Source organism: Ornithorhynchus anatinus, chromosome 7, assembly GCF_004115215.2.
Source record: "Ornithorhynchus anatinus isolate Pmale09 chromosome 7, mOrnAna1.pri.v4, whole genome shotgun sequence".
NCBI lineage: Eukaryota > Metazoa > Chordata > Mammalia > Monotremata > Ornithorhynchidae > Ornithorhynchus > Ornithorhynchus anatinus.
In genome coordinates this window covers 30,903,511-30,915,779 of record NC_041734.1, presented here as the reverse complement: position 1 = coordinate 30,915,779, position 12,269 = coordinate 30,903,511, and the positions used below count along the sequence as shown (strand labels likewise).

The 12,269-nt window shown below is 42.6% G+C and overlaps 1 protein-coding gene across 4 annotated transcripts in view; it reads right to left on the bottom strand.

Moving 5' to 3' along the window:
• Positions 1–3,805: 3,805 nt before the first annotated feature.
• IKZF2 (IKAROS family zinc finger 2) overlaps positions 3,806–12,269 on the bottom strand; it is a 217,892-nt gene continuing 209,428 nt past the window's right edge. For all 4 annotated transcript variants that reach the window (XM_029069849.2, XM_029069850.2, XM_029069852.2 and 1 more), the window contains one exon: positions 3,806–8,247. In XM_029069849.2, coding sequence (XP_028925682.1) covers positions 7,523–8,247 — 725 coding nt within the window. In that variant the 3' untranslated portion in view covers positions 3,806–7,522. The remainder of the gene's footprint in view (positions 8,248–12,269) is intronic.

Below are 12,269 nucleotides of genomic sequence, written 5' to 3'. Positions count from 1 at the left end.
TCTTTTTTCTTTTTTAATATAAAACTACACTTGAGTACAAAAATATGTAAACAGACTGTACAGCCAATGAACAAACAGAAAAAATAAACTACACAGATGAAAGTCATTGGAGTTAACAGCTGACCCCAGTCTCATAACTACAAGGAAAGAGGGGTAAGGGAGGTGGGAAGGCAGGGAGCCAGGTGAGAGAGAGAGAGAGAGAGGAAAAAAAGGGGAGAAAGGGAAATCAAAGGAGATAGAAAAAGGAGAAAGGATATTGGGGGGGAGGTGGGAGGGAGGAAGGGAGAGACAGAGAAAGAGAGAAGGAGATTTTACATATTTTAAAACAAGAGACAATTAAGAGAACTTTGCTACATGGAACAGGAAGTGAATATGTTCAAGATCTGAGAGTGCTTGACATTAGTCAAATCAATGATCACAGTTTCAGAATTTGAACTACTACCAAAAAAACCCAAAGTCCTTCCCTTGTTACAGTGTATTCAGAAACGAACACCCATTTCCAGTAAGTAATGTCAAATCCTGGTAAGTGCATAGTAGGGGATTCAGTGACCTCTACCCCTTCAAGAAGCTTTCCTTACTGTGTCACTTGAGGTATCTGAAAGGCCCGATTTACTGCAAACTGGCTTGCTTGTACCTATATGAAGTCATATACTGGACTTTCTCTTATTTAGCAGAGGGCCTCTATATTTTATATTTTATTCACAATAAAAAAAGAAAACATTAAAAGATTAGTCATTCATGAACCACTACATGGGTGGGATAAGGACTAATTCACAAATTTGCATGGAAAACAAATCTATCTACCGATAGATAGATGGATAGATATACACACAGTCTGTTGTATGGGACAGGAGTCTATATAAGAATTGTGAACATATTCCCAGGGAAAAGTGCATGTGATATTACCCATGGCCACCTCAGAATGCTGCAAGGTGAGACTTTATGGGAAGAAATAGAACTTTACATAAATACCTTATGGAAATTTCATAATTTTAGATATTTGTAATAATAATTTATAAGGTGTCATATCATTTTGGCCTAGCAGTATACTATGTGGAGAAACACTAGTGTATCACAGCTTCATATAATCAGTGGCTCATTCGAAAAGCTATCATATGCTAACTGGCTTGTACCAGGTAAACATGTATTATTAACCGTAAATGTGAATAAATAACATCAACATTATCCTTTAGAGAAAAACTTACTGTGATCTAACTGCTTTATTTTGTCTTGTTCACAAAGTGTTAACTATCTGCTTTTTAAACCATTCGATGGCAGATTGTTGGATAGGAAAAATAGGATTAAAGACTAAAACATTAGTCTGTTGCAGAAAATACCAACACAATACTGCATTTTATTTCACTGAAGAATTCTACTGATAAATCCCTATTATGATACAGAGAGTAATATTTCCTTTTTAAAAAAGAACCTGCCACATTCCATACTGCATTGCACAGCTAAGTTTTCTCTCCATCTTAAACCTCGCCTTTAAAATGTATAGTAGAATAGTCTGCAAGTCCATCAGATTTCAAAGATGTTAAGAACCTCTTTTAGAAGGAATTTTTTTTACATAGACAAGCTTACAAGAAATGTCTTCACTTCTACTTTAAACATACCTTTCTGAAACTGTTTTACATTAGGCAATACAAAACTAGAATACAGGATCCTCTATCATAAGTGTTTTTAAAAATCCATTATGAAAGTGCTCATGATCTATGGTTGATAACGCACACTTTCTAAATGCATTTGAAAAAGGCACAAATGTAATGAAATGTTAGAGGTGTTTAATACAATGTATTCTATTCAGTATATTAACACTCCGCACATTATCTATTAAATGCTTCAGAATTTTTAATTACTAACTGACAGAAACTGGGGTCTCTGAAAACTCTTCTGAAGCCCAAATCCAACAAACATCAGTTTTGACAAAATCCTTCTTTGGGCCTGGTGTTTTAGAATATTTATGGATGTTATCCTCTTTCTCACAACCCTCATTAAAATCACATCCAAGGCAGTAGTTTCGGAACAGTGACGATAAAATGAAAGACTGTTGTTTTTGTTAAAGATTTTGCTAATAATAATGGAAATTCTATGCAAGGTGAACCACCTGAAGCTTCTGAAAGCAATTTAGAAGAGCATAGAGAGGGCAAAACTAATGTTAGCTTCACAGATTCCACATAATTCCTAATGGATTTAACACAATCAGCCTTGTTTGCCAGTTTCTAATACTTTTAGTCACAGTTCCTTGTGAAGGGATGGGAAAGGGCTAGGCTGAGGCTGTGCACATGGGCTCTTTTTTCCGTAGATTACATCTCCATATGTGCACGTGAGAAACCCGGGGGTCTTCGGGATTGGCAGTTATTGCCAATGGTGCTGGCTACTCTGACCCCATCCACTGGTCTCACAAAGTAGCCTTGTACAGGGGGAGGGGAGAGGCTGGCCACCCTATCGGCTTCCATCCCTCCAGACTGGCAATGAGATTGGAGCTGGAAAAGCTTGCTATGATGTTTGCCAGAGCACCTGTTGGGGTCAGAGTTTCCTGAGCCTTCGAGCCTTGATGCTACACTCCACTAGCCATGTCTGTATTACACTATACCCTCTAACTTGCACATTAGGTTTGTCTTCTGTGGATTCTGGTCGAAGCGGTCCTCAAAGCAACTCCTACTCCCAACCAAACTGGCCCTTAGAGATTTCTTTTGAGACAAATTATGTTTTGGGGAAGGGAGAAGTTTGCAAAATTTTTTAGAGGTGATTTTATTTTGCTATCTCCTGCTTTGGTTCTGTGCACTCCAGGTGCTCCGAATTGTACTTTCCAAGTGCTTAGTACAGTGCTCTGCACACAGTAAGCACTCAATAAATATGATTGAATGAATGAATGAATGCTCAGGAATGGGGCCACATCTCTCGTAGCATGAGTATGTTTTAGAAAGGGAGTAAAATTCAGAACTCACTGAAATGTCCTCCATGCAGTGAAATCTCATAAAAACTAACAGTGATACTAAGGTTTTAGCAACAGTGGTGAGAAATACTACAGATAATAGACAAGCAAATTCACTAATACATTCTGTCCCTCCTCTTTCTACTCCAATACGGATAAATGCTGATATTTTTTTCCCCTTAGGATTCTGACCTTATATTTTTCTATACTGTCCACTTGATTATATACAGTGAGCTGACTGCTAGAAAATCCTATGGAGCCTAGGAATATATTGTAAAGGCAATGATTGTAGGCGTTATCTGGGCAATTGTAGTATCAGAAAGAAAGTCGCCTAATGATAGCTGGGTGTACTGAGTGAAGAAGTGTCCTCCTCCAACATCCACTGCCACAGCCTGGCAGATGAATAAAATGAAAATCTACTACTAGAGAGCTGATGAGTTAAGTGCCGTGTGTGTGTGTTTGTGTGTGTGTGTGATTTTCCACATTCTTTCCCAACATCTGCTGATCATAGCTTTATTTGCATATCAGGAAGAGCTATCTTATCAGCTCTGATGTGTCACCCTTCCTCATATCAAACCCCAGTGACTGTGACTCATGCACCCCAACTGTGGCAAAATGGAATCCCAGTATGTCTTTCTTTCAGAGAAGTGGTACTTAGTGGCAAGAGCCTGGGCTTGGGAGTCAGAGGCCTTGGGTTCTAATCCCGGCTCCTCCACTTAAGAGCTTTGTGACTTTGGACAAGTCATGTAACTTCTCTTTGCCTCAGTTACCTCATCTGTAAATCAAGGATTAAGACTGTGAGCCCCACGTGGGACAAGCTGATTACCCCCGCGCTTAGAACAGTGCTTGGCACAAAAGTAAGCGCTTAACAAATACCATCATTATTATTATTATCATTATTATTATTAATAAACACCAAAGCAGCCATCAACTGGCCCCATTGTGACATTACTGTAGTTCTTTGGCTACAGCGGATTCTCACTACTGTATATACATATCGAGGAGGGTATTTCCTGTTAAGAAGATTAGAGACAATATTCGGGGCCAAGGGAGATGAGGTCAATTAGTATACATTTCTGAAACAAGAATTTCACACACAAAGATAAATTTCTGAAGACTCTACATCGTTGGGGCCATTTTGGTCAAGGTCCTATCAAAGATTTGTTTATCTTTGTTTGTTTCAGTCCTCTGATGTAAATGCGTATATCAGCTTATTGTGCATTTACTTCAGAGGAACTGTGACACCTGAACACAGTTTAGCAAATTGTTTTCCAATCTGACACAATGTTCAGAGGGGTTCCGTCCACATTTTCCAATGCTGTTGCCTCTTCCCTCAATCCAACTCCACCACCCTCTACTGCTACCAGAATCACTAGTGAAAGAGAATACTTGCACCTGCCTGCAGATAATTATACACACACATACACATACACACACACACACCACTCCAGAGGACTAGAAGAGAACAACAGAGTTCACTACATGTTTAAGCCCATTGCCTGATTTCCTTTCAATCGCAGCCTGATTTCTTCTTGATCCCGAGAATGTCACCACATATTGATTTATGGAGTGACTCTCATGACACTGACATAAGGTGTGACTGAAAGTGTGATTGAAAGGGCCTCCATCTGTTCATAAACTCCTTAGGGGCATGACTCTGTCAATCAATCAATGGTATTTACTGCGCTTACTGTGTGCCGAGCACTGTACTAAGCTCTTGGGAGAGCACAATCCATTAAAGTTGGTAGACTTTCCTTCTTCTATGGATTTCCCTCAGCCTTCAAGGCATGGCTTTACACACAGTAGGTGCTCAACAGAGTCACCTGATTATGCATCACAAATGATGCCATCAGGTATTGTCAGCGTTTATTAAGTTCCCCTGCAGACTGCCTAGTTGTTTTCCATCATATTTCCTCCTATTCAAATGGACAGTAGAAACACGTCTGACCTTGAATCCTTGTCCTCTTTGAAATGATCTTTAATGAAAAAAGCAAAAGAGAAAAATGAAGGAAAAGGAGAGTAGTTGCTGAACAAAATATTTTTCTTTTATGGATAATTTCCAAAGAAGCTCTTACTGCTAAATAAAATTTATGTTCACAATGTACCGTGACGAAGAGAGAAAACGTGACCCGGGCGGGCAGTCTGTCTGACATGTTTCTCGTCCCTGCCCTATCGGATATTCTTGGACTCTAAGGAACAGTTTTAAAGCACTCCCAGGAGACTAACCCTGAGGGAGGTCTGGGAAGAGAAAATGGATGGGTTAAAGGAAGGAGAAACAGGAAAACACTTTTGTCTGGACTTATGAACTCCCTTTGAAATAAGTACTAAAAAAAATACTTAAAGAGATGGAGAAGAGAAAACAGAAGAGGAGTAAAGAAAAATGTTGGGGCCAGCTTTCTGTATCTGAGCCTTAGTCAAGGCCCACTTGTCCTTTGCCTTTAGCATTCTTATTCCATTTCAAAAAACATAGGTCTCCAGACTGCTTGACATCTAATTGTGCCTATGAACCACTTATAGGCTCGGAAACGGTCAGCAGACAACCCGCCCGTGATCTTCTCCATCTTCTTCAAACATAAAGTGCGAGTTTTCCCGGAAAAGCATGCCACTGTCCTCCTGAAAACACTTTAATCAGTACCCCTCATCACCCAGTTTAATGATGCTGACACTTGAGTTAAAAGGAAAAAAAATACAGTACCCTCAAAATGAAAATAAAACCTGCACGAGCTCTCTGTTGATCTATGATCTGCACCAATCGAGGGATGGGACTGTCATTCACTTTGGGAGATGACTAGAGTTCAGAAGGAAGGGGTTTGACTTGTTTTTTTTGGAGACCAATCAAGTCAATTTCCCGACTGACTAGGGTTTTTACTTGGGTCCATTTTATCCCAGTGCCTAGGCAGCAATAGCAGTGGCCATTTTTCTCACGCTGAAGCTGGTACATTTCAACGTGGAAAAAAGCCTGGGCAGGTGGCCAAAGAACAGATGGCATGCAGGGTTCACAGTCCCCAAAATGGGGTTCTGTGGGCAACAGCTCTTACTGGGGTACAGGATTCTGTGGTCGCAGCCCAGGCACCAGAGTGATATTCCAAGCTATTTGGGTTGTTCTGCCCAGGGTCAGGCAGCTCCACGGACCACCAAGGCCCATCTCCCAGTGGGTGCTGGCACCAGCGGTTTGGAGCGGTCTCTAGAGATCCATGTGCTGCCGCACCCCTCGGCACTCTCTCTTGTTGGCCCCGGCATGCGCCAGCAGTGTGGGCACCATAGCCCTCTGAAGACGGGGGATGGCAATCTTGGCACCAGGGACACAAAGGGTTGGGGTGCGGTCAGTGCTCCCTCACGCAATTCAACCACTTCCCCTGGGCCCTCTTCAACTGGGAAGAGACACCGTGGGCTGCCAGTCGCCGAGAGGGGGAGTAGGAGGAGATATACTAAGTCTTCGAGGGGACAGTGGAAAAAGAAATGCTGCCGCATCAGAACCTTGTTCAGGCCCCGATTCACCGAACCACTAAGCCAAGATCTATCTTGGAAGAGGACATCATGTGTTCTCCCAAATATCAGCCCTTCTCTGTTTGACTGCTGACTGGTTAACACTGTTGTTGATAAGAAGACAGACTGTTTTTCCATTAAAAAACAACATACTTTGTTTCTAGCACAACTGCAGATATGAACTTAAAAAAATGAACAAAAATCATTACAAAAAAGCAGCAGAAACCCTCCAGAAAACTACTGCCTCAGTCTCTCCTAGACCATTTATTATCTCGAAAAGTGGATAGAAACGTTATTCATAATTACCAATTCATAAAACATGTTAAAACTAAGGCTGCCAGGGTGTCTACAAAATGCCAAAGTCACCAAAATTATGGTATAACAGCAAGTCAGTAATTCTAAAAAGGTGCTTCTTAGGTTTAGAAAAATAAGATCACAGGACCTCAAATGTACTGTAAGCAGTCCTAACCACTTGTAACATGAAAGTGTTGTTATGTGGTACAGTGTTATACGTATTATAAATTCCAGAGAGGAAGTAAACAGAGACCCCCCCCCCGCCAATGATGATAGCTCACCCTAGGAAGTATCATCGAGAAGAACATCAAGTTTGATTGGTGCTCCCAGATCGTTACCAGAAAACCGTTTACATTTTGAAAACAATTTTTCTTCTACTCTGTGAGCCAAACTCCTCCTGCTCTTTTCAATGACTCATGTCATACAAAAGTTCTATTTTGAAATGCTCTGCTTTCCTGTCCCAAATCAAAATCCTGGAATCGAGAGGCCGAGCGGCATCCTTTAGATGCGGGGTGATTTTCTCACCACACAGGGGCCAGCTGAGGCAAGTAATGCACCTCACACTTCGACTTCCACAAACCAAGCGAAACGCGGATGGCCCTGTCCCTTCCCTCCACTTTTCCTTCCTCAAATTCGGCAGAGCCACCGAGCCTGGGTCCTTAGGATCAGAATTATCGACAGCGATAACAATAAAAAAGCCCAAAACATGTGTTAATGTCCGAGGGAAGGGGGGGGATTGTAAGTGCAGAATTTCTTCATGTGCAGTCCTTCTCCTTCATTCGGGTCCCCTCCGGATGCAAAGGCCTAGTGGAATGTGTGTTCCCCTCGGACGATGTGCGATGAGAACTCGTAACGGTCCTGGCTTCTGTAGCCGCAGATGTTGCATTCGAGGGGATCCCGATAGCCATGGCAACCCATGTGGATCGTATACATGACGTGGTCTAGGAAAAGAACTCGACAGTGCTCACACTTGAAGGCCCGGATTTGCTCCCCTTCTCCATTGAAGACCTTGTAGATGTCCTTCAGAGAGCCCTTAGATGCCTTGGTGGCATCCAATGCCTTGCCATCCTCCTTCACGTACGCAGGGCTCTGCTTCCTCTTGGGATTTAAGGCAGGGTTTCCTTGGTAGGACTGGTGGTCATCGTGGCTGCTTTCTGAGTCAGTCGAATCTAGGCAGCTATTGCTGGGGGAGGCCTCTCTTTCCTGGGGTCGACTCTTTGGTCTGATGAGGGAGATGGGGCCGTCCATGTTGTTGTCATGACTCTCTGAGGTTTCCCGGCTGATGGGCCTTTCTATCCTGCTCGGATGATAGACCTGAGAATACGCAGAGCTGATGACGGGGGCCACCTCTGAGATTGTGCTCGGAGTATGCTGCATCAGAGGATGAAGCGCCTCAGCTCCAAGGTAGGTGATTGCATTGTTGATGGCTTGGTCCATCATATGAGACTGCATCAGCTCGGCCTCCTTCTCGTAGGTTAGGTTCATATCAAAGTGAATATCTGGGTAGCCAAATCTCATGAGCTTCTCTCCTAAAGAGAGGAAAAAAAAATACCAATAGGAAATGAGAAAAAGCTTGCCTCACAATAAAGGAGGACAGAAATGGCTGAAGTCTAAACTAACTCCAATCCCCCATTACTTACTCTCTTGTACTATGGAGGTATTATCATTATCGCCATTGTTATTATTATTGTCGTTTTTACTGTAATTGTTCAGTGCCTAGAGTGTGGCAAGCACTATTTTAAGTTTTGGGTTCGATATAAATTAATCTGGTCGGACACAGTCCCTGGCCCACATGGGGCTCACAGTAGGAGGGAGAACAGACACTGAATCCCCATTTTTACAGATGAGGAAACTGAGGCACAGAGAAGTTAAGTGACTTGTCCAAGGTCACACAGCCAGCAAGCGGCAGAACCCAGTTCCTCTAATTCCAAGGCCTGTGCTCTTTTCACTAGGCCACACTGCTCCTCTTTATTCACTTCTGTGAAGACCAACATGGAAGAACTCCTCTGAGATCAATCAGATTAATGTGATTATTGACGAAGATGAGTATTGGTTTTTGGAAATGGTTTTCAGATTCTGCATGTCTTACAAGAGGCTACCCCAGGCTAGTGCTAGTTTTTAAAGATACTAATTTTACCTCAGTGAGCCCCATCCAGCTGGGGATTTATTTTGACACCAGGTCTGCTGTGGGTTGGTGTTTGAAATGATTAAAAAAATAACCAAATGCCCTGGTGTGATGGCTTACATCCAGAGTGTGGGAAGAGACAGTTTAAATGTTTGGGGAAAAAGAGAGGAATTTTGTGGGGAACAAAAACAGGTACTGATCAGGAAATCTAAGTTAAACCAGGTTTCCACATATATCCAGGACTGAGGGGCGAGAAAACAATCATTCCATGAGAGGGGATTACTCAAAACTAGTCATGAATTATGAAACAATACCCAGGACCTCTTCAAAGCAAAAATGCATTATAATAGAGACTGTCATTCTCCCCCTCTACACTGTGAGCTCCTTGCGGGCAGGGAACATATCTACCAACTCTGCTGAATTGTACTTTCCCAAGTGCTTAGTTCAGCATTTTGCACATGGTAAACGCTCAATAAATATGACTGATTGAATGACCGACTAAAATGGTTAATAGGAGGAAATGATCACCTCCATGATGTGCCTACATTTCCTTCTGGACAATCCCAGAGAAGAAGGGAAGGGCTTGGCAAACAGTGTGAGTGCCCTGTGGTTTGGGGGAGATCTGCACCTCTGGCAGACAGACTGAACTCCCTCAGAGGCTTGAGACTTGGAGATTCTGAATCTCCCCAAATGTTCTTAAGGAAAAGAACCACAAGTTCCGAGAATCTGGAACTCACCAATGATGCTGTAAACTAGATAATAATGTTGGTATTTGTTAAGTGCTTACTATGTGCAGAGCACTATTCTAAGTGCTGGGGGTAGATACAAGGTAATCAGGTTGTCCCACGTGAGGCTCACAGTTAATCCCCATTTTACAGATGAGGTCACTGAGGCCCAGAGAAGTTAAGTGACTTGCCCATAGTCACACAGCTGACAAGTGGCAGAGCAGGGAGCTAGATCTGTGGCCCAAGTGGATGGGCTTTGGGGAGAAATTATTATTCAAAACCTGGGAAAGATACTTTGGAATACGTTAAGTACTTTACTACCACCAATAATAGTGATAATGATGACAATGGTAGTTTCCCATGTCTAGACTGTAGGCTTGTTGATGGCAGGAATGTGGCTCAGTGGGAAGAGCACGGGCTTGGGAGTCAGAGGCATTGAGTTAGAATTCTAGCTCTGCCACTGTCAGCTGTGTGACTGTGGGCAAGTCACTTCACTTCTCTGTGCCTCAGTTACCTCATCTGTAAAATGGGGATTAAGACTGTGAGCCTCATGTGGGATAACCTGATTACCCTGTATCTACCCCAGCGCTTAGAACAGTGCTCTGCACATAGTAAGCGCTTAATAAATACCAACATTATTATTATTATACTCTTCCAAGTGTTTAGAACAGTAAGTACTCTGCCCACAGTATGAGAAGCAGCATGGCTTAGTGGAAAGAGCACGGGCTTGGGAGTCAGAGGTCGTGGGTTCTAATCCCAGCTCCACCACTTGTCAGCTGTGTGACTTTGGGCAAGCCACTTAACTTCTCTGTGCCTCAGTTACCTCATCTGTACAATGGGGATTACGACTGAGCCCGACATGGGACAACCTTATTCCCCTATACCTACCCCAGCACTTAGAATAGTGCTTGGCACATAGTAAGCACTTAACAAATATCATCATCATCATCACACTAAACACTCAATAAATATGACTGATTGATTGATAAGCTCCTTGTTGGAAGGGAACATGTCTATCAACTCTGTGATACTGTACTCCCCCAAGCACTTACTACAGTGCTCAGCACACGGTAAATGTTTAATAAATACCACTGATTGATTATAATAAAAAATTTGTGGTATTTGTTCGACACCTAGCATGTGCCAAGAACCATACTAAGTGCTTGGGTAAATACAAGGTAATCATGTCGGACACAGTCTCTTTCCCACGTGGGGCTCATAGTCTAAGGTGTTAAATTCCCAATGTACAGATGAGGTAACTGAGGTCCAGAGTAGTTTAGTGACTTACCCAAGGTCACAGAGCAGGCAGGTGGCCGAGCAGAGATTAGAACCTGGTCCTTGGTTGCTTTCCACTACAGGTAATTTATTTCGGTGTCTCCCCCCTACTTAGATCGAGGGCAAGGAACGTGTCTACTTTCCCTACTGCAATTTCCCAAGTGTTTGGTACAGTGATTTGCCCAAAATAAATGCTCAATAAATACTACTGATTAATCCCTTGGGTGGGACTGTACTGATGGGTGACGTTTTGGGGATCTGGGCTGTGAGACCTAAGGAAGGGAAACACCCTAAGTATTCTGGACACTGGGCGAATCACAGACATGCAAGAGCCCTCTTTACCAGTACACTTGGAATTCTCCTTTCTGGGAGGCGGAGCTAAGGAAATCCTCACATGGCACACTTGGCAAGAGACTTCCTTTAAACAACCCCAAATCAATCAATCACTCAATCAACCTATGGAATTTACTGAATGCTTCCTGTGTGCAGAGCACTGTATCAAATGCTTGGGTGTATACAATACTACAGAGTTTGTAAAAACATTCTCTACCCACAGGGTAGCAGCATGGGTCTGGGAATCAGAGGGCCTGTGTTTTAATCCCGGCTCTATCACTTGCCTGCTGTGTGACCTTGGGCAAGTCGCTTAAATTCTCTGTGTCCCAGTTACCTCATCTATAAAATGGGGATTAAATCTTCCTCCCTCTGACTGAGAATGTGAGCCCTAGGTGGGACAGGGACTGTCTCCAAACTAATTACTTTGTATCTTATCCCAACACTTAGTACAGTGTCTGGCACATAGTGTTTAACAAGTACCATAAAAAACCAAAACAAGGAATTTACCGTCTAAAGGGGCAGACAAATATTTTAAAGCTATACTTCCAAATGAAAGGCCCTTTTGGAAATGTGTAGAATTTAAAAATTTATACTTTGGGATAATTTTTTACTCAGGGAAATACTTTTGTCAGTGAATAATGGGACCAGTAAATACTGACTGATTGGAAGACACTTTTCAAGCCCTGTCATTACCTGAAGAAAGAAGACATGATCCTGCTCATGATGCTGCTTTTCCTCTCAAGGGACTGTGAATTGCTAGGGTTGCTCCTTTTGGGAGAAGTTTAGAATTGCTGAGAAGCATAGCTGCCCAGTGGAAAGAGCATGGACCTGGGCATCAGAAGACCTGGGTCCTGATTCCAGCTCTGCCAGTTACCTGCTGTGTAACCTTGAGCAAGACACAATTTCTCTGTGCCTCAGTTCTCTTTCCTGCAAAATGGGGATTCAATACCTGTACTCTCTCCTACTTCTGTTGTGCTCCCCAAGTGAGACCTGATTATCTTGTAGCTACTCCAGTGTTTAATACAGTATGTTACACATTGTAAGTGCTTAATAATTAATAATTATAATAATAATTATTATGGTGTTTGTTAAG